This window comes from Ursus maritimus, unplaced genomic scaffold (assembly GCF_017311325.1).
Source record: "Ursus maritimus isolate PB19 unplaced genomic scaffold, ASM1731132v1 scaffold_22, whole genome shotgun sequence".
NCBI lineage: Eukaryota > Metazoa > Chordata > Mammalia > Carnivora > Ursidae > Ursus > Ursus maritimus.
The window spans coordinates 47,599,196-47,625,269 of record NW_024424675.1 but is presented as its reverse complement, the minus strand read 5'-3'; the positions used below and the strand labels follow the sequence as shown (position 1 = coordinate 47,625,269).

General features: G+C 57.3%; 1 protein-coding gene and 1 pseudogene across 3 annotated transcripts; one reads left to right on the top strand and one right to left on the bottom strand.

Moving 5' to 3' along the window:
- Positions 1-6: 6 nt before the first annotated feature.
- GMEB2 (glucocorticoid modulatory element binding protein 2) lies at positions 7-26,074 on the top strand. 3 transcript variants are annotated; one of them, XM_040638599.1, is made up of 10 exons: positions 7-2,141; positions 4,854-5,041; positions 12,362-12,459; positions 13,009-13,139; positions 17,560-17,663; positions 20,014-20,171; positions 20,660-20,731; positions 21,006-21,143; positions 21,413-21,535; positions 23,266-26,074. In XM_040638599.1, the coding sequence occupies exons 2-10, from the start codon at positions 4,911-4,913 to the stop codon at positions 23,922-23,924; spliced, it is 1,614 nt and encodes a 537-aa protein (XP_040494533.1). In that variant the 5' UTR covers positions 7-2,141; positions 4,854-4,910; the 3' UTR covers positions 23,925-26,074. The 3 variants fall into 3 exon arrangements, with proteins under 3 accessions (XP_040494533.1, XP_040494534.1, XP_040494535.1); XM_040638600.1 differs by lacking the exon at positions 7-2,141 and adding an exon at positions 2,842-4,765; XM_040638601.1 differs by lacking the exon at positions 7-2,141 and having other exon boundaries at positions 3,239-5,041; positions 13,012-13,139.
- LOC121104637 lies at positions 9,665-11,832 on the bottom strand (annotated as a pseudogene).

Genomic DNA, 26,074 nt, shown 5'->3' with positions numbered 1-26,074 from the left:
GGGTCGGTGGACTTTTCCTCGGAAGCAGAGCGCTCTGCTGGAGCTTCCCGTCCACGCGTGGGCGAGGCTGTGGGCCTTTAGCCGAACCGTGCGAGTTTACGGAGTCCACGCGGGGAGCCCCTGTTACCCAGCCCTGCCCTTCAGCTCAGCCCCCTCCGACCCTCTGGTCTTGGGAGAGCGGCGCGGAGCACGAAGATGTGTACCTTCCATCACATTCTAAGGTGGATGCTTCAGCGTCCGTAGCCAGAGGCGCTGCGCCGGGCTGCCCAGGATTGATCCGCACCGCCAGCTTGGTGCCGCACGACCCCTGTTCCCGCTCCCTGCTGCCCCGGGCGTGTTTGGAGCCCTCTAAGTGGTGTCCGCTAGTGTCTGTCCTGCGTGCGGCCCGTGTCCCCGAGCACAGTCACCAGGCGATGGCCCATCGTCCACCTGCCATGTGCTCTCACGCTCGCTCAGGCCGCCGACTCCATCTCCTGCGGGCGTGTAGGCGCGGCGGAGTGCTGGGTCATAGGGTGCTTGTGCTTTGAGGCCGCGGAGCGGGGTGCAGCGGCCGACGTCCCCCCAGCAGCGCGGCGCGTCGTGCGACCGTGGGCCAGGCTTAGCGAGGAGAACACTTGTCCCGAAACGGTGTCTTCATAGGAAGGGTCTGGATGTTGGGGAAGACTCCTGGGAGGGGGAGCAATCTGTGGACACGCACCGACGCGGAAGTGTTTCTATGAATTTAGAACACTGTAAAACTGTATTCAAATCTAAGGCTTAAAATAACCCGCTTCATGCCTGAACTGAGAAAGGAGGCCACTGACGTGCTTTCTCTGAGCCAGAGGGGCTGCCCGTGGGCAGGCTGGCCCGCCTGGCCAGTGCGTGGGGAGGGTGTCGCGGGAGGGCAGGAAGGACTGGAGGGGTCGCCTGGGGTGGGGGGGCAAGAGAAGCTGGACATCTGGACTTTTTTATGTGAACCCTGTGAACTTTGATAAAGTTGGCAACCAATTAAAAAGTTTGAAACCCTGTGAGGATCCAAGAGATGGTGCCTGTGGGCCACTGCCTTGACCGCTGCTGTGTTCTTGGCGGTGTGTGTATCAAAGGAAAACATGTGCGACCTTGCTGGAGACGTGGAAAGCCAGATCTGAACCTGATGTACCGACCACACACCGACATTTTTTGTCTTGTTTTTATATACTTATGCTCAAGAATGATACTTAAAAAATAACAATATTTTGTTTACTTCGAAATTAACTGGGGCTTGAGTCACACTGGTCAGGAACCCAAGCTCTGGGTGGAGACCCGGGCTTCCATGTGCTCTCCACCACAAGCCCAGGGCCACAAAGATCGCGCTTGCCCACTGGGGAGTGTGGTTCTGGTCGTAGGGGGACGAGGATTACTCACTGTAGGGCGTAGTTCTGTGTGTAATCCTCCTCGTGTCAAGGACCTGAACTGTTATCTGTGAGGTCACTTTAGGGTGTGCTGTTGGGAAAACTTAATACAGTTGGCGTTGGAGAGGCAGGAGTTCAGTTTTCTGCACTTACTCTCCTTAGTGCCCAGCAAGGTTTTGAAATTTGGGGGAGCACAGCTAGCTGTAGGGAGGGTCCCTTCCATGCTGCAGCTTTTGGTTGAAGTGTGACTCGTGGCCCCATGGAGTTCACCCAGTGAAAGCAGAGGTCCTCGCTTGGTGAGATAGCCAAACCCTGAGAAATCAGCACCAAAGTTCTATGTTATTTCAAGTACAATTTTATTTATTATTTTTAAAAGGTTTTATTTTTTTTAAGTACTCTCTAACCACCATGGGGCTCAAACTCAAAATCCCAAGAACAAGAGTTGCGTGCTCCACCGATGGACCCAGCCAGGTGCCCCTTAAGTGCAATTTTCAAGTAGGCTTTTATGCATGTTTGTTTGAAAGGGTTGTTTTCAAAGCTTAGATCTAGAACATAAAAGCTGTATTTTAGAAATGGACAGGATGTCTATGTCAGCAAATTCATCATTGAAGCTTTCCTGGTTAAAGGGTCTGAAGACAGCCATCAAGTCCCTGGAGGTCCTGCCCGAGGACGGTGTGGCCCAGGACATGGTCTCTCTCACCATCAGCATCTCGAGGCAGAACGGTGCATGTGTGACGGAGGACAAGCCTACACACGTCACAACTACCCTGTGTCTGTGGTTTATGTTCTGTGGGGTTTTGACAAATGTATGGTGTCACGTAGCCACCATTACAGCGTCCTAAAGCATCCTGTCCCTGCCCTAAGGCCCCCTCTACCCCCTCTTCACGCCTCTCTCCCTCACGCTCCGGGCCCGTGCAGCTGGCTTCTCAGTCTGGGCCCTTCACTTAGCAAGGTGCGGTTAGGGTTCCTCCGTGTCTTTTTGTGTCTTCTTTGCTCACTTATTTTTGTCCCTGAATGATATTCCATCCTGTGGAACGTAAACATCTGTTTGTCCCCTCACCATTTGAAGGACTCCATTCTTCCCAGTCGGCTTAGAACAGCGCTCCCGTGCTTGAGGTGGGGCAGGGAAGCATGGCCATGCCGCCCCCTGCACCAGCACCTAGCCCGTGATGGACGTGGCTTGTCTGCACCCCTCGGAAACCCGACCAGACAGGGTAGAACTGTTGCTTTCAGGCTGTCGTATAAAGAACGTAAGAGGAGGGGCGCCTGGGTGGCACAGCGGTTAAGCGTCTGCCTTCGGCTCAGGGCGTGATCCCGGCGTTCTGGGATCGAGCCCCACATCAGGCTCCTCTGCTATGAGCCTGCTTCTTCCTCTCCCACTCCCCCTGCTTGTGTTCCCTCTCTCACTGGCTGCCTCTATCTCTGTCAAATAAATAAATAAAATCTTAAAAAAAAAAAAAAAAAAGAACGTAAGAGGAAAACAGTTTAGTGTGTGTTTACCCAGATACTTACCATGTCGGGTGCTCTTGGTTCGTCCCCGGTGTCACAGGTCTCCTCTGCTGTCCTCTCCCTTCTGTGGGAAGAATATCCCTTTGGAGCAGGTCTCCCCATGACCAGTTCTTTCACTTTCCCTTCACCTGAAAATGTCTATTTATTTTTATAGGATCTGTTTGATCTCGTAGACTCCTGGGCAGACAGCTCTTTCCTTCAGCACACTCCTGGTGTCCCGCCCTCCGGCCCGCTGGCGTCTGGCGAGAGTTCTGGGCCCTGTGGTGGTGGTTCTCGGGCCCGTGGTCTGTTCTGTTTGGCTGGCTGCTTTCGAAATGCTCTTACTTTGTCTTTGGTTTTCAGCAATTTGATTATGATCCGGGCATGGAATTCTTTGAGTTTATTCTGTTTGAGGTTTGCTGAACTGCTTGCGTGTGTTAAGTGTACACCTCTCACTAGATTAGGGAAGTGGTCAGCTATTTTCTCCAAAAAAATGTTTTCAGCGTCACATTTTTTTCTTCTTTTCTCCTGGGACTCCAGTAATACAGATGTCCAACTTTTTATATTCTTCCACATCCCCTAAGCTCTGTTCATTTGGTTTTTGCACCTTTTTTCTGTTCAGCTTGGACAATTTCTACGGATCTGTGTTTGTTTTATGATTCTACCTCCATCTTCCGTTCCATTCAGATAGCGAGCCCATCCAGTGAGTTTTTTATTTCTGTTAGAATTTTTTCTTTTTAATTCTCAGATTTCTATTTGGCTGTAACTCGTGTTCCTGTGCTGAGACTTTTTATCTTTCCACTTGTTTCAAGAATGTCTGGCTTCGTCCCTGAAGCCTGGTACACCAGCTGCTTTAAAATCTCTGACGATTCATTTCAGAGTGGGCTTTTCTTGATTATTTTTTCTCTTGAGAATTGGCGAGACTTTCCTGCTTCTTTTTATGTCAAAAGATTTTTGGATTGTATTCTGGATGCTTTGAATATCGTGTTCTGAGGCTGTGGGTCTTGTTTAAATCTCGGAGAGAATGTAGACATTTCTGTTAGAGCAGGAAGGCAGCGTGATTACGTTCAGGCTGCAGGTTTTGAGCTACTCCTGTGGGCACGGCCCTTATATCAGCTCCATCTTCAGAGCCTGCGTGGTGCTTTTTGAACCTGACCTGTAGGGTCAGTTCTCCAAACCTTTGGTTTGCCATTTAGGGTCAGCCCCCCTCCCCAGACAGTTGTGGGGTGACCCAGGCACCCCTTCCACACCTCCTTACTCTGCACAGTCTCCCCCATACTCTCTTGCCCCAGGGTCCCCTTCCTCTGGCTAGAAATCTACGGCTTTCATGTGTCCTCTGTGCCGTGACACCTCAGCACTGGGTCTCCCTTGGGCAAGTGTCAGCATGGAGAGCAGTGGGATCCCCCAGTCCCAGACCAGTGTGCCTCTACCCTCAGTTTTAGGTGCCTGCTGGGCCACTACTCTCACAGGGTTTTAGCAGGGACTGGGGCTTGCTAGAAGCCAGTTAAAACAAAAATAATAATAAAAGCAGGGCATTTCCTCCTCTAATGTCCTGTGTGGGTTTCCCTTCCATTTCTGCAAACCAGAGACTGGACTTGTCTCCAGTTGCTTACTGTGTGCAGTTCCGGAATGCAGGTTTCCTGAGCTGAGGCCAGGGGACTGACCTCCAGAGGAGTCCACTTGGATCCTGGTCTCCTGCCCTGTCTCCTGCTGTGTGACCGCTGGGTTTTCGGCCCATGTGCAGCGGCTCCCTGTGTTCTGTTCAGGGATTTTAGCTCTTACAGCGGCAAAGATGGGTGGATTGTGCTTATTCCATCTTCACCAGAACCAGCAGCCCCGGAATAGTCCTCTTGCTGTCATGTTTGTCGAAAAGCAGCGGGCTCAGACTGAGGGATGGGTCTTTGGAGGTACTTAAAGGTGCAGGTGCTGGGAGCTCTGTTGTGTATACCCAGAGACCACCTGAGACCCTGTGCCCTGCCTTGTGGTTTCCTCTAGGGCTTGGGACCCTGGCGAAGTGACACTCCTGGCTCTGGCGTCGTCTTCAGCTGAGCCATGGCAACCCCGGATGTGAGTGTCCACATGGAGGAGGTGGTGGTGGTCACAACGCCGGACACCGCAGTGGACGGGAGCGGCGTGGAGGAGGTGAAGACTGTGTTGGTGACGACCAACCTGGCTCCTCACGGGTGAGATGGGGCCTCTGTCCTGTGAGGGCTGCTCGGGCTCTGGTGGGTGTCCTGGACGTCACATAATGGGGGGGCGTCAGCAGTTCTCTTTACTTAAATGTTCCTTTTTTTTTTTTAAGTTTTTTTTTTATTTATTTGACAGAGAGAGCGTGAGAGGGAGGAGGGTTCGGAGGGAGAAGCAGACTGCCTGCTGAGCAGGGAGCCCGGCACGGGACTCCATCCTGGGACTCCAGAATCTTGACCTGAGCCCAAGGCACTTGTTAACCAGTTGAGCCACCCAGGCACCTCCTTTACTTAACTGTTTTAAACTGGACTCAAGTGTCTGTGTCAGTAGAGTGAGAAGGAAAGACAGAAGCCTCACGTAGCCAGGAAGCAAAGATAACGCTTCATCTTTGTCTTTTTCTCCCATGTTAACATGGTCACATGGTGTTCATTCCCGCAAATATGTGGTAATTTTTCTTTCGATAAGATGGACAGTAGGAACAATTGGGGACTGTTTTTTCAAAGTCAAGTTGACATTCCTCACAAAAGCTGGGAGTTTTTTCTTCCCCATCTCTTGTAATAGAAGTGCACATAGAATACTAATTGGCAAGGGCACCTGGGGGGCTCCGTCGGGCGAGTGTCCGACTCTTGATTTCAGCTCAGGTCATGATCTCAGGGTGGGGAGATTGAGCCCCCATCAGGCTCTGCACTGGGTGTGGAGCCTGGTTGGGGCTTCTCCCTCCTCACTGCCCCTGCTCTATCAAAAAAAAAAAAAGAAAGGTAATTAAAAAAAAAAAAAAACATTAGGTGGCAAAAAAGTCCATATTTGACCTGATGGAATTGCCACCAGGTCAGGGAGGAATGCGTCCCCTCGTGCTTCCTGCCCCCAGGGGTTTAGGCTGGGGCAGTGTTCCTGTCGTGGTTGTCCTTGCTGTGTGTGGCACATTCACACTGACCTCTGCACATCACTGCAGTGGGGTGAGCTTTTGCCTCTTCCCGTCTGGTAGAACTTCTGAGAGGAAGGCCCTAGACCAGGCCCGACCTCCGCGCCGATCCCCATTGCTGGCCTAGAGGACACTCGGGTTTTCATTCCTTCGCACGGCTGACTTGCAGCTGCTGCGTGGCTCCTCCGGCCTGGACACTCTTCCTGTCTCATTGCCGCCGCTTCGGGGCTGTGCTCTCCCACCCCGGCTTTCTAACACGCCCTCCTGCAGGCAGGGTGGAGGAGGGCTTGGCTCCCGCCGAGTTCCTGGGTTCCCTGCGTGTGATGCTCAGCTCCTTCGCTGACCGCTGCTGAACTGTGGCAGGAAGCGCAGGGCCTTCCGGTTGGATTTCCCACCCGGGTTCTCCACCTTGTGTGGTCCGTGTCCCTGCTGTGGGCAGGTTTCCGGGTGGCCACACAGCGCCTCCCCTCCCCTCCCCTCCCCGCCAGCGGACGGTGCCCAAGCCCCCTCTCTTGCACGTGGGATGGCCTGTCGTGAGTAATTCGCTGCGTCAGGAGCCGGCGGTCCGCTGGAAAAGGAGCCCTGGGTGCTGTGAGGAGCCCCCACCCACAGCCACTCTCCGGCGGTGCTCTGGTCCTGGCCGAGTCCAACTTTGTGTCCCCCCATCCAGGTGCCTGACCGGGCAGGGAGGGAGTCTTGGGTGCATCTAGCCCCACACTGGAGTCTTCTGAGCAGCGCCCGGCCCTGTGGCTGCTGCCGCGGGGTGCGGGATTCGGAGCGGCCAGTGTAAGCATGTCCAGGGTCGTCTCCTTGGGCTGCTCGGGCTCCCCAGACAGCTGTGTCCTCATCAGCTCACACCCAAGTACCACAGACGGGGCGGCCCACACCAGAAAAACTCGCCTGCTCACGGCCCTGGTGGCCGGGAAGTCCAGGATCAGCCTCTGGCTCCCTGGCTTGCCAGGGACACCTTCTCACCATGTCCCCACATGGTGGACATCCTCTCTCTTCCCCTTCTTATAAGGTCACAGTCCTATGACCTCATTTAACCGTAATTACCTCCTAAAGGCCCTCTCTTCACATTGGGCAGTCACATCGGGGATCGGGGCCTCACCAGAGGAATTTGGAGGAGGACACAGTTCAGTGCAGGGCAACATGCTTCCACCCTTTCCTGGAGGGGGCTGGGCTGGGGGCAGGAAGGGTCTCATTGTCCAGGTTGCTTGGGTTCTCTCCATGCCCCTCTCCTCCCCTCTCCGGGCAGTGCCTGCCCTCCCCCACCACTGTATCTGGGTCCATGTCAGCGGGGGTGGGGCTCCTTTCTTGTCCTAGGGTCTTGTACCGGGCGAGGCTGGCACGGCGTCTGGGACGGGCTTTCCTGGCCTCAGCTCTGTCCTCTCCTGGTTGTCCCTCACTCTTGATTCCAGAGGCAGCTGGTACCCAAGCTTCTGGGTGTGGAGCGTCTCTTCTCACCTTTATTTGCCATTTTACCAGGAAGTTTACAACAGATTCTTAAAAATTAAAAGTAACAACTTATTATTACAAAACATATGGTAGAAAATTAGAAAATACTGATGAGCAAAAATTCAAGCATGTCCCGTTGCTACCACCTGGAGATTCCTGCAGTTAGCACCTGGAGTGGGCCCTCCCAGGCGCCCTGTTTGCATGTGAACGCGCCACTGTCTTTCTTTCTCTAAGCCTGTTACTCAGTGTAGTGCGCATAGAGAAAGCAGTGTTTCCAGCTTCCCCCCCACCGGCACGCCCCCTTCCAGTCCCACAGATGAGATCGATCATGAGATCGATTGTACTGTGTGTGCCGATTTTTGTTCTGGTTTGGTTTTCTGTGAATCCGTGATCTCCACTTTTCCACGTTGACACATTTTCATCTCTTCTCCTACTCTGTTCGTGCTCATCCTGAGTTCCTTGAGGTGGGCCCTTCTCTTGTTTTGGGAGGCTGGCTGCTGTGGACAGTGCCCTGAAGATTCTCAGAAGCCCTTTGGCTAGGCCTGGCCCCAAAACCTGGGGTTTGACCAGAGGACCGTCTAGCCTGTCCTCGACGTGGTCTTTATCCCGAGGCCATTTCTTACTTTGAAATCTTTTGCCAGGTGGGAAATTGGAGATGTGAAGCAGTTGGACCCCCGTGTTCCCTGTAAATTCTGCACCCCACAGGATGACTGTCTCCCTTTTTCACACATCGTTGTCTGTACTCCAAGAAGCTGGCTTTCGCTTTCTGCCTGAGATTTTCCTTGGGAGAGCTGCACGCAAGTCCTTTAGGGTCTTTTCCACCTTCTCCGTGACTGTGGCTCACGTTTTGCCAGTTTTTCCCCTGCTTTTCCCAGCCTGCTGCAGCCGCTCCTGCCCTGGGCCTCCCCCCACTCGCCGTCTCGGTGCTTTCTGCCAGGACGTTGTGACAGCAGCCTGCTTCTGGCACTTGTCTCTTTGTAAGTTTCGCCGCGTGGCTGCCCCAAGCTCAGGGGCTTACTACCGCGTGAGTTTGTGGTTTTGTAGGACCAGGCTGGCCGGCCAGGCACTGTTTCTGGCCTAAGCCTGTGCTTCTGGGCCCAGCTGGGCAGTCTGGCATGCCCTCACTGGCTGGGATGGCGGCAGCTCTCTGCGTAGGACCACTTCCTGGCTCTCTCCATGGTGGAAGGTTCCAGCAGCAGGCGTGGGAGCTGTGTCCCATGGTCCTGGAGCCAGGGTACTGAAACACTGCCCGTGTTGGTTGGTCATTTATGAAGGAAAGGAGAGGCTGCACGTGCCTTCTCCCTGTGAAGGGAAACCCCACACCGTTAGCAGAGGCAGCTTTAACTTAAGAGACCTAAAGATATTTCTCTTCTTTTTCTGTGAGAAATGTTAACTACTGTCCTACTACTTGAAAGCCGAGATTCACTCTTGCTGTTTGTTTAAAAAGAGAGTGTGGTGAAGAAGCTAGTTCACTGCTTTGTGGGTGCTGATTTCTGGCTGGGTATTTGGGGGAGAGCTTGGGAGGGTTCCTCATTAGTGAAAGCCCACTGCTTTGCCATGGTGATGGGCACGCGTGGCCAAGGCTGGGAAGAAGAAAGTAGCATTTTGTAGATAGCCAGCAGTTCTACCAACATTTGCTTTAAGTAAAGCGGACATTTTTCAAATGAAATTTGAACAAATGCCAATTAATTGGTTTCTCGTGAGAGCAGTGGGGGATTTGTTCCTGGTGTGGGTGCGGTGGGCAGGCACAGAGGAGGGCGGTCTGTCCCCATGTCTGCCTTCCTGGATGGCCCTTTGGTTGCAGTGGGGCCAGAAGGCTCGGTTTCCCCGGGGTGGTCCCTGCAGATGGCTTGCTGCATATGTACACACGACCTGTGGTGGGGCCATGGCTCTGGCTCTCTTGGGTTGGCGCCTCTCTGTGTCCCACTCCTGACTCGCTTTTCTTAGGGATGACCCTGGTTCTCCCGTGTGAAGGGGCACGCTCCCTGCTTCGTCATTGTCCTTTCTGCTTCCCAAGTCTGGCTGGGAAAGACACTTTCCCTTTGAGTGCGGGCACCCGTGTTGGGGAGCCGATGCTCTCACTCGGTATTCTTCATGTAGTAGTCACTCCTAATGGGCCCCCAAGACCAGACTCCCAAGTTTTCATTTCTTGTCAGCTCTCATTTCTGAGCTGGCTGGGGCCTCGTCTGGGCACCGTCTGTGGTGCCGTGGGCTTGTGGAGCCACTGCCACGAGAGCAGTCGTCAGCAAGTGGGGGAGGGAGCCCAGGGTCGGTGTGTTGCTCTCAGGGGCCACACTGAGCTCTGTGTCAGTTCAGGCCCTCCAGGGAGCAGGTGGAATTAGACGCGCAGGGTAAAAGGAGGGCTCGGGGAGACGGTCTGACCCTGTGGGAGGAAGGAGGGACGGGAGGATTTGGGTGGGAAGAGCCTCAGACCCGGCGTGCTCTGAGAGGCCTGGCCAGGCCCTGGACACTGACGGAGACCATGAGAGGAGCCGTGGCTTGGACAGCTGGGGGACTGAATGGCTGCCCATGAGCCATGCCTGGCCGTGTCTTTGTGTGTGACCAAACCTCTTTCCACAGAGAAGTGCGTGAATGGCCCTCAGTGATCATGAGGGGTACACCTGGGGAGTCCTGTCCCGGCCCCAGACCTGCCTCCCCCATGGTGCTTTGCAGGTGTGGGGGTACATCATCTGTGGGTTAGTCCCTAGAAGTGGGTGTCTGGGTCAGAGGGGTTCACGCTGTCCAGCATCTATGCCACCTGCGTGCCAGGCCCCGGATGTCTCCGGCTTGTGTGCTGGATGTGGGTCAGGTCTCTGCCCTAGGTCTTGGCCTGTTTTCCTCGGGGCTGTCCTGTTGATCTCAGGGCTCCTTAGGTAACATTGGAAACAAACTGTCTTCCTTGTGCTGTTCGCTTTCCCCCAAGTCTCTCTTTTAAAATAATTGTTTATGGGGTTTTCTCCCCATACAGAAAGTTCTTATTTTTATTTTATTTTATTAGTTTTTGGCTGGGTACAGTATACTTTATTGATGGTACATGACGAGGTCAAGCTCTTCCCCTTCTCCAAGGGATCCAGGATGGAACCCTTGTGGAGGTCGGGAGATTCTCAGTGTGTTAAGGGACGAGTTGGGACTCCCCAGCAGCGGAGGGCCTCTCTCTTCCTCTTGCTGGGGCTAGTGGTCCAGGGGGCTCTTACATCCTGGAGGCCATGTGGACCATCACATCCACCACTTGGTTGCTGTGGTCACATTCATTGTCACACCAGGAAAGGAGCTTGACACAGTGGTGATTGAGAGCAGTGCCAGCCCTGGCATTGAAGGTGGAAGAGTGGGTGTTACTGTTACAGTCGCAGGAGACAACCTGGTCCTCAGTGGAGCCCAGGGTGCCCTCGAGGGGGTTGTCCAATGCCTGCTTCACTACCTTCTTGATGTCATCGTTTGGTGGCTTTCTGCAGGCGGCGGGTCAGATCCACGACGGACACGCTGGGGGTGGAGACAGGGAAGGCCATGCCAGTGAGCTTCCCATTCAGCTAGCTCAGGGATGACCTTGACTACAGCCTTGGTGGTGCCAGAAGAAGCAAGGGTGATGTTCTGGGCAGCTCCTTGGCCGTCACGCCACAGCTTCCCAGAGGGACCGTCCACAGTCATGGATAACCTTGGCCCGAGTGGCCAAGCAGTTGGTGGTGCAGGAGGCATTGCTGACCATCTGGAGGGAGTTGTCATACTTCTCATGATTCATGCCCATCACAAACACGGGGGCATCATGACCCTCTTGGCCCCACCTTCAAGGGAGCCCCAGCTTTCTGCATGGTGATGAAGACCCCAGTGGACTCCATAATGTACTCAGCACCGGCATCACCCCCTGGGGTGTTGGCGGGATCTCGCTCCTAGAAAAAGGAGGCGGGCTTTCCATTGATGACAAGTTTCCCATTCTCAGCCTTGCCTGTGCCGTGGAAATTCGCTGTGGGTGGAGTCATACTGGAACACACAGATCACGTAGTTGAGGTCAACGAAGGGGTCACTGATGGCGACAATATCCACTTTGCCAGAGTTAAAAGCAGTCCTGGTGACCAGGCATCCCATACGGCCAAATCTGTTTACTCCGACCTTCACCATTGTGTCTTGGGGACATGCCTGGCACTGCATCAGAAGATGTGGCTGTCTGTCAAACGAGCAGAGAGCCTTATTTTTATTTTTTTTTTATGGAAATTTGTCATCTCTTATTTCTGGGTTTTGTATTACTATTTTTTGAGAGAAAGTGCACACCACACGCACGGGCAGGTGGGGGGACAGGCAGAGGGTGAGAGAGAGAATCCTCAAACAGACTCCCCACTGAACACAGAGCCCAACATGGGGCTCAGTCCCACGACCCTGAGTTCATGACCTGAGCCGAAATCAGGAGTCGGATGCTTAACTGACTGAGCCACCCAGGTGCCCTGAAAAAAAAAAAAATTATTAAAGGAGGAGGGGGTGCCTGGGTGGCTCTGTCAGATAAGCATCTGCCTTTGGCTCAGGTCATCATCCCAGGATCCTGGGTCCTGGGATCGAGTCCCGTGTTGGTCTCCCTGCTCAGCGGGAAGTCTGCTTCTCCCTCTGCCTCTCCCCTCTGCTTGTGTGCATTCTCTCTCCCTCTCAAATAAATAAGTAAAATCTTAAAAAAAAAAAAAAAAAAAAGAAAAGAAGAGGGGGTTTCGAATTCCCATGTAGGTGTCATTGTTTGCACGAATGTGCCCTGCTGGCTGTCCTGCCATGGGCACTGGAGACACTCAGGGAAACGCCTGCTAAGAGCAGCGGTGCAGTGACTGTCCCCTGCAAGGTCCCTGACCTGCACAGCCACTGCTGGGACCCTGGACCGCATCAGGAGAAGGGGGGCGTACTGGTAGCCAGGTGTGCCAGGCACGCTGTGGGTGGGGTGAGCTCATGTCTCCCTCCCTCTTAGGGGCGAGCTAGCGGAGGACAGCATGGAGACGGAGAACGCGGCAGCGGCTGCGGCGGCTGCATTCACAGCGTCCTCGCAGCTCAAGGAGGCCGTGTTAGGTAGGGAGCCTGCCTTCCCACTCCGTGCCCCTGCGGGATGGTCGTCCAGGCAGCGGGGGGCCGCCTGCTGGCTCTGGCCCCAGGTACAGAGAGGGTGGTGCAGACTCAGGCCCCAGGGTCGTCCCAGCTGTGGCCTGGCAGGAGTCTGCAGGGGCAGCTCGGCATCTCCCTGTGGCGGGCCGAAGCCCCAGTGCTTGTAAAACCATCAGTGAATGGCTGACGGCCTCAGGACTCCTCAGAAGCAGTAAGAACAGCTTCTCTAGAATTATTCCAAGTAAAGCTTGATTAGATTTCCTTAAGTGGTTCTTCTGTTGAACCACAGTTTAATGTGTTTATAGTAATACTACTATCATAAAGTTGGTTTTTGTGACTTTACCTGAACCTCTAACCTGGGACTGATGAGTAACATCCCTGCCCTATCTCAGTCCTTTTTGGGTCTTAGTTTCTGGTTTCTGGTTGGTGGCCGTGTTTGTGCTTTTGCAGGAAGTACTTTGGAAAGGTTGTAACTGGTTTTGTTTTTACCCTTTCCCTGTCACCACACCTTGTGAGAAGTGAAGGTGGCTGAAGAAGAGGAGAGCCTGGAGGCTGAAATCGTGTACCCCATTACCTGCGGAGACAGCAGAGCCAACCTGATTTGGAGGAAGTTTGTGTGCCCGGGCATCAATGTGAAGTGTGTTCAGGTGAGGCTCCGGCACGAGCAGACGTGTGCCAGGCTGCAGGGGAGGGAGGCCCTCGTGGCACGGCAACCTTGAGACACGCTGGCGGGGGGGCAGGGCATGACTTGTGCTGGGGGCTGCAGAGGGTGGGGATCGCACGTGCTTGGGAGAAGAGAGGAGAAAGGGGTAAGCCTTCAAGGATGGACAGGATTGTTGCTGAGAGCACAGGGGAAAACATCAGGAGGTACTGATTCCTTGTTTCTGGAGTGCAGCCGTGGGGAGAGACTGGGGAAGTAGCCCCGTTCATGCTGGCGGGGGGGGGGGGGGCNGCCACAGTCACCAAGCCGGGAGCTCCTTTTTTTTGGTAGATTGAATGATGTGTTTGCTTTGGAAAGACTCATTTAGTAGCCATGAGTAAGGTGAATGGGAGAGGTGTTCTCTTTCTGCCAAGGTAGATTAAGTACCCAGACTCACCTTGTGCTGAAAGTAGCCAAAAATGCTGGTTAGGATGCTTTCCTAAAGTATCTTCTGGGTGCCCCCGTAAGCTGGCAAAAATGGTTGAAATACTCAAGCTGAGGGCCCGAGTGAAGGTGGGTTGTGGAGGAGGCCGAGCACCACCTCCAGCTTCGGCCTGCAGAGCCTTTGTCTGCCAGCGGCTTTCTCAGCCTCGCAGGGCTGGAGTTGAGAAGGTGAAGCCCAGGGCTTCCCTGAGCTGTGTGCTTGGCGGCAGAGATTATCCCCTGTGATGCTCTCACTTGGAAAGGTGTCTCCCCTCAGTGTCGGGGTGGACCACTAACAACAGGCCCCCAGCCCCACTTTGTCCCTGGGACAGGGAGCCTCCTGCCGCCCGTCTTGACACTGAGGGAAAGAGGGACCCTCTTGAGGAGGATTCTCTGGGAGCCGTATGGTCAGGAAATCCTAGGTGTTTAGTTGTAAGTGGTTCCTGGCTGGCAGTTCCCCCAGGAATCTGACTGAAGCAAATGAAAAATCCTTTTTGGAGGAACTCCTCTTTATCACAGGTTTTGAGTAATGTCAGCAGACAGAGTTTCAAGAAAGAAGCAGCTCAATGTAAAGCAAGCAGGAACACTGAGCATGGGAAGAGGCCGAGCACCGAAGTGAGTGCACACAGACCACAGACAGAATGGAACTCTCGGTACTTCAGGTGTTGGGATTGCGAGACAGGGAATATACAATAATTATGTTTGATTTATCTCGAGAATATAAGAGAGGCTTGACATGAGGAAAGCATAAACATGTTCAGAGAAACAAACTAGGAATGAAAAATAGAATTAAAATAGAACACTTAGTGGATAGGTTTTATAGCAGATTAGACACAGTCGAAGAGATGATTTGTGAACTGGAAGGTGGGAGTAAAGAAGTTATCCAGAATACAATCCACAGAAATGAAAAGGGCGTAGAGGCTTGAGGAAGGCTAATGCATCAGTTGAGTTCTGGAAGGAGAGAAGAAGGGTCTGAGAACATTCATAATGGAGGGAAGGTAGCCGTGCACAGTTCAAGAGACCCAGCAAATCCCAAACTGAATGAGTACAAGAAACCAGCCACATTTCAAATGACTTTTGGAGGCAGCTTGAAGGACTGGCTCCATCTTGGACGGTTTAACACCAAAATAATTAACAATAGTCTGGATTATGACTCAGGTGAAGTGAGAGTCCACAGGTCTGATTATTGCTGTGTTTTTCATGGTGTTTATATCAAATAGAAGTAAAGCTCTTTTGTTGGAGTGCCAACCAGTAGACGTGCAAGGGGTGATGGAGCCTGGGCTCCAAGACCGTGTGCCAGACCTGGCTGCTGAGAGCTGGTTGGGGAGCAGGGTGTGCTCCAGTCTCAAAATATCCCCCGTCCATTTGGTGGTGATTGTAGAGGAAACACAACACTTCTGCAGAGGGGAAGCCTGACAGGTGGCTCCTTGAGCAAGTGATGACATTAGTGTCGGGACAGACCTCCGTCATGGGTCCCCTGATTGAATGGGCGGGAATTCCGTGGCGTTTCTGCTAGAAAGGCCTAGCCTGACTCTTGTCATGAGAAGACACGAGGGACAGTCAACAAGAAATTCACTTGTGTGCTTCAGAAATGTCAAGGTCAGGAAGATGAAGGCGGGCTGTTCAGGGAGCAGGTGTGGTGCACAGTCTGGGCCGGGTCCTGCTTCAGAGACAGACTGCTGCAAGGCTGTTATGGGGCCGCTCATGAGCTCTATGTGATGCCTGTTGATTAGATAACACACAGTAATGGTGATTTCCTGATGTCGAGAGTTGCGGGTCCGTAGCAGAACCTCGTCGTCAGGAAGTAGACCCAGAGTGCTGAGGACAGGGTCTGAGTCTGCAGTTCCCTCCCCTCCCTGCGGAGCAGTCGACCGGGAAGCAGGGTGCACAGGGGCCCCGGGCCGGCAGCTGGGGAGCCTGGGATGGGCATACTCGAGTTCTTTGTGCTAGTCTTCCATGTGCTCTGTAGGTTTGAAGCAATAACGAAATAGAAACAAAAACAGGTTTTTCGCAGACAGCAGCACGATGGAACCGTGCAGTGAGAGGCAGAGCAGGCCCCACCTAGTGAGAGCAGACAGGTCCTTGGGTGCAGGGGTTCCCAAAAGTGCCGCAGCAGCCGGAGGGCGAAGGAGCTGTGTCCTGCGCTGGGCGAGCAGAGCTGTGCACAGCAAAGTCCTCTTTCCAGTCTCGAGGGAACGCAGGCGTTTCACACAAAACTGCGCTGGCCACGAGCAAGTCATCACTGAAGGGTGTTCTCGGAAGTGTATTTCAGGCAGAAGGAAAGGGATTCCAGACAGGAGTTTTAGGTCCAGGAGGTGTGCAGAGTAAAGGAAGTGGAAATGTGTGGGTGAGCCCACAGCTCTGACGACATGTCTTAGGAAGACTGGAAACCGGATGAAACCTGTGGCCCCTGGCTGAGCGCTCACTCAGCTCCAGACTCTGACGCCTCGATAGGCACCGCACCCAGCCTAAGACTAGTGTGACGTGCCAGCTGCTAAGAAAACTCTGGAACTCGAGGAGTGGTGGTCAGCCCAGATGGTGGGAGGAAGGGAGGGAGGGCGGCGTGTGGAGACGGAAGTGGAGGGAAGCACGAGACTTGGGAGACACGGATCTGCCGGGTGTAGCTGGGGTGGGCCAGGGACCACGGCCCCCATGGCATGGGGGTGGGGTGGGGGAGAGACGATGTCATCTGGGGGAGGGGGAGAGATGATGTCATACCTAAGGGGAGGGGTGATGATGTCATGCCTGGTGGGGGGGGCAGAGATGGTGTCACCCCTTAGGGGAGGGGGAGAGATGATGTCACACCCAGGGGGAGGGGAGATGGTGTCACACCTTAGGGGAGGGGAGATGATGTCATGCCGTAGGGGAGGGGCAGAGATGGTGTCGTGTCTGGGGGAGTGGGGGAGGTGTTGGGCAGTGGCCAGACAGGTGTTCTGCCTCTGCTGCTTGGACTCACACAGCCCGTCTCTCCGACCAGCTGAGCGAGGGGTCGAGTGGCTTCCTGGATTCAGTGAGAGAGCGTGTGTGTGCTCGGGACGTTAGGAAAACGACTCCCATCAGCGGGGATCCCCAGGTTGCTTGCACTTGCTATGACCTGAGTCTGCTGGAGATACCAGTGCTTGGCGCTCTGTGCTCCGAGCAGGATACGCTGGAGGACCCCAGCCAGACCTGAGCCCAGACAGTGGGGGGACCGGGAGGAGGCGTCCCTGCAAGGAAGGCTCAGCGGCACCTCTGTCTCCGCCTGTGCTGAGACCTGGTGGCTCATCCCTCTCCTGCCTGCTTGTTTCCAAAGTAAATGCAGTTTTATTTTGATTCTTCAGTTCCAGTAATTACTTGTTTAACACGTTTTAATAGGGTGTTTTAGCGTCTCAAGCTATCTGAGCTCCGGCACAGGGTGAAGCTGGCCCCAGACCCTACGTTGCAATGGATGTGTGTGTATTGGTGCAAGAGATACGCGCTGTGAGGGGTGTTCGGGGTGGGGACAAATCACAGCTTAGCCTATGCACTGTCCTGTGTTGTCGATGTCACGTAAGTGTGTGTTATTAATGGAGGAAGTCACGCATAAGTGGGTTTGCCAACTCCCATCTGGAGGGGGAGAGGCCTGTCTTTCTGAGCGGTGTGGTCACCTCTGCTCTCCCTGGCTCAGGCGCACCATCTGTTTCCCTGGGCTCCCTCCCTGGGCTTGGGGACAGCCGCTGGCAGCAGGAAGCCAGCCCCCCACCCCAGCCCCCGTGCAGGACAGCCACATCTTGTGTTGCCTGAATTGTTCTCTTCCCCCAGCGACCATTGTCACTGGTTGGATCTGAAATGTCAGACTGAGAGCGAGCCTGTGGCTGTTGGCCGCCCCGCACCCTCCCCCCGGCTGGGCTCTGGCCAACGGTCAGGCAGGAGAGGTGGGTCACAGAGGGCCGTGCTGACCCGTCTCTGCTGTGCTCCCTCCACAGTACGATGAGCATGTGATCAGCCCGAAGGAGTTTGTGCACCTGGCCGGCAAGTCCACCCTGAAGGACTGGAAGAGGGCCATCCGCATGAATGGCATCATGCTCAGGTGGGTGTCCGCGCGCGCAGCGGGCCTCCGTGGCGGGCTCAAGTGACCGCGCCACGTGTCCTTCCGTTGCTTTTTCATTTTAATTTGACTTTTTTAAGATGAGGCCCATTCTGAACATGAGCATTGACAGCACCCTGGGGACGGCTCCTGCCCACAGCCCTGCTGGCGTGTGGCACCGTCCGATTTGCGGGACTTCATTGTCCTTGCTCAGCCTCCCTGTGCATCCCCGTGTTGGAGAACGTGCTCCTGCATCTCCCACAGCAGCCACCGAATCCCGGGGTGCCTGGGCACCAGGCGCAGGTCTCTAACCTGGGGTGCCTGTCTGGCCACCTGTCCCTTTCTGGCATGGTCCGTCTGCCTGCTGAGGGTCCCATCCAGACCACGTCTGTGTTCAGTGGCCACGCATCCGTCCCCTGGACCTTCTCTCCACCTTGTTGCTTTCAGGGTACAGGCCAGTGGGTTTCCAGAGGGTGTTAGTTCGGATCCCTGACCTTACCTCTCACGAGATCAGGTGGTGCTGGGTTGATGCCCCATCTCTGTCGGTGGTGTGCTCTTGGTCAGGAGCCTGCTTGCTCCTCACAGACCTCCTTTCCCTTTGAGATTAAACAGGAATTTGTAGGAAGGTTTGGGCTGGCTCTCACCTCCTTCACCGACATCAGATCCCAGAATAGAGATGATTGGAGTTCGTGCCTCGGTCTCTCCGTTAGCTGTGCCAGCATCCCAAGGGGCCTGTCGCTCGTCTGCGTGGGCCGGTTCTCAGGCCGGTATGAAGGCCAGCGTCCGCTCTGCTAGCCACCCTGTGTGTGTGTGACCTGTTCCTGATGGCCTTGTGTCCCTTTTCCCGTCACTTGTGAAACAGAAATGGTGATGCCCCTTCTGAGAAGCTGAGGACAGACTAGACTCTCAGTTCATACCCCAGAACGTTGGTGCCCGACGTCTGTGTTTTCACATTTCCTGCTTTGGTGGTGACAACCCTTCCCTCCTGATGAGGCAGAGGGTACCTCTCTGGCAGCCCCCACCCCTCCACGTGCTCACTCCACGGCCCCTCCTGCATGCCAGTCTGCACGCCAGTCCGGAGACGGCTAATGATTGTGATGGTGTCTGGCGTGGCTGCACTGGGTCACTTTGCTGCTGAAGGGGCTGCTCTCCTTCATGTCCTTCGTGTGTTTATTCCCGGGAGAAGCGACTTCATGCCGTCCTTGGGCACGGGTTTGCTGCCAGGGGAGTGCCTGTGGCCCTTGGTGAGTCCTGGATCATGGCCCTGTTCACTGTCCCTGTGAACCTCAGTCTGGGCCTGAAATGGGCAGATGTCCACAGCCAGAGACCCAGCCGGCCCGTTACACTTGCGCTTCTAGGGCGAGCCTACCGCTTTGCGCCCTTACGCTTGGCCCTGTGTCCCATCCTGCAGTGCTTAGGGCTCCTCTCTAAGCCCCAACCATTAAGCGGGCCCCTGACTTTCTAGAAAGTGTTTTGGTGGCCTAGCTCTGAGAAGGCAACCGGCCGTTTCCTTGGACGAGCACTGCGGGGGTAGGGGGGCACCGTGGGTCTGCCGCAAGCCCTGAGGTCAGCGCAGGCGCATTGTGCGGATGCCCAGCAACGTGGAGGTCCCGGGTGCAGGGGCGTGAGTTGAGACGTCTGCAGAGTTCGGCCCAGGCCCTCCAGAGAAGCCGTAGTAAAGGGCCTCCCTGGGAGGCCTGTCCCTGGCAGGTGGGGGACGTGCTGTGCCCTTCTGATAAGGCTGAGGATGGGAAGCCAGCCAAGCCAGCCGCCTTGAGCACAGAGTGAGAGGCCAGAGGTGCCAGCACCGTGCTGCTTTGCCGTGCACGCAGAGGGCCAGGCTGCTCCTGGAGGGTTTCTCGTCCCCTTCGGCCTCATAGTCCCCTTGTGGGTGCGCCCTCTGCACTTCTGTTAGCCGTGGGCCCGTTCTCCTGGGGCCAGCGGGTGGCAGAACACCCTCGGAGGGCCCTGTAGGTGACCAGTGTCTCTGGGATGACTGCCTGCCAGGGCCCTCATCTCTCCTTCTGGGCGCCAGCCACTGCAGTCACGGTCCCCACAGACTTCCCACTTGTGCTGGCAGCAGGAAGTCCCCTCACTGGCCCAGAGTGTTGGCTGGGGTCGTCAGAGAGACCTGTCTGGAGCCTCCGTGGTGCCCACCTCCCGCCCTGTGGTTAGCCACTCTGCAGCCACCACCTCTCCCGGAAACTGCCCCCAGGCCAGCCCCTGCTCTGCCTTGCCATCAGGAGCTGAGGGCACTTGAGGCGGGGTACTGGAGGAGGGGAGGCGCCTTGGGGTCCAGCTGCACACACCAGTGCCTGGACGTGTCCTCCGTCTCTGGTCCTGTTTGCCACAGGAAGATCATGGACTCTGGGGAGCTGGACTTCTATCAGCACGACAAGGTCTGCTCCAACACCTGCCGCAGCACCAAGATCGACCTTTCGGGCGCCCGCGTGTCCCTGAGCAGCCCCACCTCGGCTGAGTACATCCCGCTCACGCCTGCCACGGCCGACGGTATGTGCCGGCCCGGAGCCTTTGCTCTTGCCGGCGGCTTATCCCAGCCCCGCTCCATCTGTGCCCGTGGGGCTGGGCCTCTGCATGCCGCTTGTGGGCAGCCTGGCCTCCCCCGCGGGCCCGCGGCATCCGCAGCCGCCTCCGTCCTCGCCGAGGGAGTCTAGTGGGATTGCTGTTTTCATCGACAGCATGCTGGGGAGATCGTAAATGCCACAAGAGGAGCGCGATGTTGGGAATTTTAAACCTGGTGGTGGGGTCAAAGAGACTTGGTTCTTTCTCCTTTGTGTGTGTTTGAAGATGTCTCTGATTAAGAAGTTTAAAAATGGATGTACCACAGAAGCAAGTAAATCCTTTGGTTGCACTGGTACACATGTTTGTGGCTCTTGTGAAAATCGGTGCAAAGGAGAGCTTTAGAGCTGTTTGGATGACAGGTTGGGAGGGTCGCTCACTGGCTGGTGAGGCTCATGGTGGCCATGTCTGGGTTGCAGTGAACGGGTCTCCTGCTACCATCACCATAGAGACCTGTGAGGATCCCGGTGACTGGACCACGGCCATCGGAGGTATGGGTCTTTCTGGGTGGGCTTTTTGTGGGTGGGGGCTGGGACATGCTGGGCAGCCCTGGAAGGGGTGCAGGCAGGCACAAGAGGCCTCCTGGAGGAAGTGCCAGTGCAGAGGGTGGAGCTCCGCCTGGGCCCAGGCCCCCGTCTGGACCTGTGTGCTCTGGCCCCCGGGCCCGGGCCCCCTGGCAGCTCTCTGCTCCTGCCTGTGGTGAGAAGCCTGCCGTGGCTGTTCTGTGGATTCTTCCTGCTCTCTGAGCCTCTCCGCCCCTCACAGATGACACGTTTTCCTTCTGGCGAGGGCTCAAGGACGCGGGTCTGCTGGACGAGGTCATACAGGAGTTCCACCAGGAGCTAATGGAGACCATGAGAGGCCTGCAGCAGCGGGTCCAGGACCCCCCCCTGCAGCTCCGAGGTGAGGGGCTCTGTGTCTGCCTGGCATCGGTGGGCACCGCCCCCCAGGCTCCTTCCTGCTCTGTGCAGGGGCGGGGGTGCTTGGGTGCTCCCTCCCGCCCTGCCGCGCCCCCGGGATGAAGCCGAGTCGTAGACTCAGTTGTGCCGAGCCCGAGCTTTGGTGTCGGAAGGGGGCTGTGCAGGGGCTGTATGCCTGCCGGGGTCTCCCTGCGTGTCCGGGGGACTTCTCTGCGGGGGGGGCCGTTCTCACTGTGTGCTCGCCCCTTGAAGATGCCGTCCTCCTCAACAACATCGTGCAGAACTTCGGCATGCTGGACCTGGTGAAGAAGGTGCTGGCCAGCCACAAGTGCCAGATGGACCGCTCGCGGGAGCAGTACGCCAGGGACCTGGCGGGTACGTTGGGGGACAGCCCCGTGGGACAGCTGCTCCTGAGAGAGCACTGGAGGCAGAGTCCGGAGTTGGGAAGGACCAGCAGAGCCTGGTGCTGTCACACAGGGAAGCAGGGAAGCCGTGACGCAGGGCCTAGACAGCCCGTCCGTGGGTCCTGAGTGTGGAACTCCCCCTGCAGCTCTTTATAGGAGAAAAGTGGGAGAGGTGACCAGGAGCCAGCATGGCCCCCAGAGTCCCCTTTGGGACATTTGTGCTTTTCTTTCCTGGCGCTCCCTTGGTGTCTGTGCTCTCAGGGGCGTGCGTGAGGCCAGTGCTGACGTGTCTGGTTACAGCCCGCTTTTTATCTTAACGTATCACAAGAGCAGCTTTCCTGTGGAGATGAGGGTTGGAAAGCTAGAATGGGGAAGGTCTGTCCCCTCGTCTGGCAGCTTGAAGGCCGCCTTTGAGATGGCATTTCTGCTCCCTCGGAGGGGCGGTCCATGCAGGACCCCGGGAGTGTCACTGTGGGAGACAGGGTGGGACAGGGACAGAGCATCACTGCCGTGCCGGCACAGGCCCCGCATCAGGGCGTGTGGTCTGATGCTCTCTATTCTCTTTCCACTCCCCGTCCCCGCACTGGTGCTTGGTGCCCCCCCACCCGTCCCACTGACCCCGCAGTGATGCTGTCCTCCCTCCTCGTCCCTTGTCCCCACAGTGACGCCCAGCCCCTGTCCCCGTCCCCACAGTGACTCTCTGTTTCCGCCCCCACAGTGACTCTCTGCCCCCTGCCCCCATCCCCACAGTGACTCTCTGCCCCCATCCCCGCAGTGACGCTCTGCCCCCTGCCCCGGTCCCCGCAGTGACACTCTGCCCCCTGCCCCCGTCCCTGCAGTGATGCTCTGCCTCCTGTCCCCATCCCCACAGTGACTCTCTGCCCCCACCCCCGTAGTGACTCTCTGCCCCCTGCCCCCATCCCCACAGTGACTCTCTGCCCCCATCCCCGCAGTGACACTCTGCCCCCGCAGTGACGCCCGCCTCCTGCCCCGTCCCCTGCCTGGTGGCACTGCCTGCCCAGTCCCCGCAGTGAGCCGCCCGCCTCCTGTCCCGCCGTCCCGCAGTGATACTCCTCTGCTCTCATCCCGCAGTGACGCTCTGCCCCCTGCCCGGTCCCAGCGTGACGCTCTGCCCCTGCCCCCGTCCCGCAGGATGCTCTGCCTCCTGTCCCACCGCCCCAGTGACGCAGTCTGCCCCCTGCCCGGTCCCTTGGTGACGCCCGCCTCCTGTCCCCGTCCCCGCAGTGATACTCTCTGCCCCCTGCCCCTGCAGTGACGCCCGCCTCCTGCCCCATCCCTGCAGTGACGCCCGCCCCTGCCCCCGTCCCCGCAGTGACACTCTGCCCCCTGTCCCCGTCCCTGCAGTGATACTCTCTGCCCCCTGCCCCTGCAGTGATGCCCGCCTCCTGCCCCATCCCTGCAGTGACGCTCTGCCCCCTGCCCCATCCCCGCAGTGACGCTCTGCCCCCTGCCCCCATCCTCGCAGTGACGCCCGCCTCCTGCCTTGTCCCTGCAGTGACGCTCTGGCCCCTGCCCCCGTCCCCGCAGTGACACCCGCCCCCTGTCCCCGTCCCCGCAGTGACGCTCTGACCCCTGCCCCCGTCCCCGCAGTGACGCTCTGCCCCCTGCCCCCGTCCCTGCAGCGACGCCTGCCCCCTGTCCCCGTCCCCGCAGTGACACTCTGCCCCTGTCTGCCCGCAGCCCTGGAGCAGCAGTGTGACGAGCACCGCCGTCGGGCCAAGGAACTCAAGCACAAATCTCAGCATCTCAGCAACGTACTCATGACGCTGACCCCTGTCTCCTTGCCGCCCCCCACGAAGCGGCCCCGGCTGGCGAGGGCCACGTCCGGGCCGGCTGCCATTGCCTCTCAGGTGCTCACCCAGTCCGCCCAGATCGCCCTCAGCCCCGGCGTGCCTGTCTCCCAGCTGACCGGCGTGCCACTCGGCAAAGTGGTGTCCACCCTGCCCTCCCCCGTGCTGGGCAAGGGCCCCCCCCAGGCTGCTCCTGCCAGCTCTCCCGCCTCGCCACTGCTAGGGGGCTACACGGTGCTGGCCTCGTCGGGCGCCACCTTCCCGAGCACAGTGGAGATCCACCCGGACGCGTCCAGCCTCACGGTCCTGAGCACGGCCGCCATGCAGGACGGCAGCACCGTGGTCAAGGTGGTGAGCCCCCTGCAGCTCCTCACCTTGCCGGGCCTGGGCCCCACCCTGCAGAACGTGGCCCAGGTGTCACCTGGGGGCAGCACCATCGTGACAGTGCCCACGGGGGCTGTCGAGAGTGCCGTGGCCGCCTCGGGGCCCGAGGAGCACACGGCCACCATCGAGGTGGCTGCCATGGCGGAGGGCCACGAGCACAAGTAGACGCTGGGGGAGGGGCGAGGCCCCTCGCGGGCACAGGGCTGGCCGCCTCTCCTCAAGCCGTGGCCTGGTGGGAGCATGGCACCGGCGCCCCGCGGGTCACGTTGGGCTGAACCAAAGAGAGGAAACACCAAAACAGACGAGGAGCAAAAGGGATCGCGGATGACCGACCTGTGCAGCCAGCCTCGCGCTCGCACTTCCTCCCCCTTCTTTCTTAGGAAATACATTTTTCCATCTGTTGCTTATTGATACTGTTTACACGTTGGGCCTGATCCGGAGCCAGGCAGAGAGGACGAGGAGGCAGAGCCGGGGCACGGGGCACGGACCCCGTGGTTGCAGGGGGCCCCTGGGGGGGCCTGAGCCGGCTGGGGGAGGGGGTGTCACTAACACATGTCTTGGGAACCGTCCCCAAGTGTGGAAACCCATGGATCCTATGGATTTGGTTTCTTCCCACAGTTTTCTGTAGGTTTAGTGTGGCCCGGCACCCTGTTCTCCCGCGTCTAGAGCAGACCTCGGTGCCGCCCGGGTCCACACGCCGCGGCCCTGGGCTGCGCTCCTGGGCACCTGCCTGAGCAGAGGGCCGAGGGGCCCCAGCAGCCTGAGTTTACCGTCTGCCCACCTCCCTCCACCCGGCAGGCGCTTGGGCCCCCGGGGGCCGTTGCACACGCACTGTGGGTGTTTTTAAGTGAATTGTTTAGTAGGCTTCTAGGAAGAGTCGAATTTATAGCATTTCCAACCTAAGCAATGTTGAGTGCCTGGGCTCCCCGAATTTGCTCTGGGTTCCAGAGTGCTCTGTACAAGACCGCTGTCGGGATGTCCCACGGGGGGCTGTGTGCTGGCTCCTGCTGCAGCTGTGAGCTCTCAGCACCGGCAGGCCGCCCAGGGGAGCGTGACGGTGGGTGTGCCCCTGGGACGTTGGTTCTGGGGTAGGGGTGTGAACAGAACCAGACAGGAGCTTGGGGAGGGTCTGCATGGGGCGTGGGTGCTCCTGCCTTTTGGGGGCTTGTTGTTGACCCCTGTGCTCAGCCTGCTGGTGGGACCACCATGACAGCCTTAGCCCCTGGCCCTGGCACTCCCCACGCCCCTATCTGGAGGTGGAGGTGCGCCCTGCTGGCTGATACTGGTGCCCGAGGGCATTTTGGGTGACGGACTGGTAGTCTGGGGCAGGGCCAGTCAAGGTGGGGGCCGGGGTGCTCACTGGCAGGGCCATCCGTGGTCCATCTGCAGGTCTGATTTTGGATGCAGGAGGGAGCGCAGGCAGGGGTCCCCTGAAGGCCTGGAGCCGTCTCCAGCGGGGCCCCAAGGCCCGTCCGAGCCGTCGAGTGGCAGGTCCCCTTAGACCTGTTAGTTCTGTTGCCTGCTGAACACCCTTCTCTGGGAGAAGGGGAGGGGGCTTCGGAGACAAGCCACTGCCCCACTTTGTGCTTTGAAGGGAACTGGGTTTTGTTCGTCCGTCCATCCACCGTCAGGTGCCCCAGACCTAGCGGAGTGGGCCTCGCCCCCCGAGTCAAGCCACCGAGGTGGTCTTTTTCAGTTTTCTTTTCTGTTGCATACTTGTTTGCTGTTGTCATGGGTCAGCTGATTTCAGCCTGATGTTTACTTGCGGGTGTACGTCCTCATCGTCCGGAGTCCTGATGCCTGCGGCGGTGTGACCCCCACGGGGTGGGCGCCGCCTGTCCTGGCCTGTCCTGTCCGTCTGCACCAGCTCAGAGCATATGAGAAACCACGTGGCTGATAAAACCATGTCTTGCCTTTGGAGCCTTTGTCACAGTCGGCCCTGCCGGCCCTCTTTGAAGCCGCTGCCCTGCCCTCAGACCGCAGGGGTGCTGGAGGGAAGTGCGCGTCAGAGCCATAGAAACAGAAGCCACAGCTTCGGAAATAACTGCGGCCCCTCCCTCCTTCCGCCTGGGCTGGGGGCAGACACCTGTGCCTGGCGGGGCTCCTGGAGCTCTGTCAGTGCGGCGGCTCCCCTGCCGTCCCCTCGGGGCGGGACCGCGGGCGGCTTCTGGGGAGCAGGACTGGACTGGGTTTTCTCACGGGTGCCGGCTCCGGCTCTGAGGCAGCCTGGGGAAGGGAAGCATCCGGGTTCTACTTCGTCTGTTGTTTTGCAAGTATGTGCTTGGTACTTTGATTTACAGTAAAAACATTTTTCG

What these genes read in the sequence shown, in the direction of transcription:
- GMEB2 (XM_040638599.1), top strand. Translation starts at nt 4,911, where the DNA reads ATGGCAACCCCGGATGTGAGTGTCCACATGGAGGAGGTGGTGGTGGTC. An exon ending in ATGAATGGCATCATGCTCAG is followed by an intron (nt 17,664 to 20,013) that starts GTGGGTGTCCGC and finishes TGTTTGCCACAG; the next exon opens with GAAGATCATGGACTCTGGGG. An exon ending in GTACGCCAGGGACCTGGCGG is followed by an intron (nt 21,536 to 23,265) that starts GTACGTTGGGGG and finishes GTCTGCCCGCAG; the next exon opens with CCCTGGAGCAGCAGTGTGAC.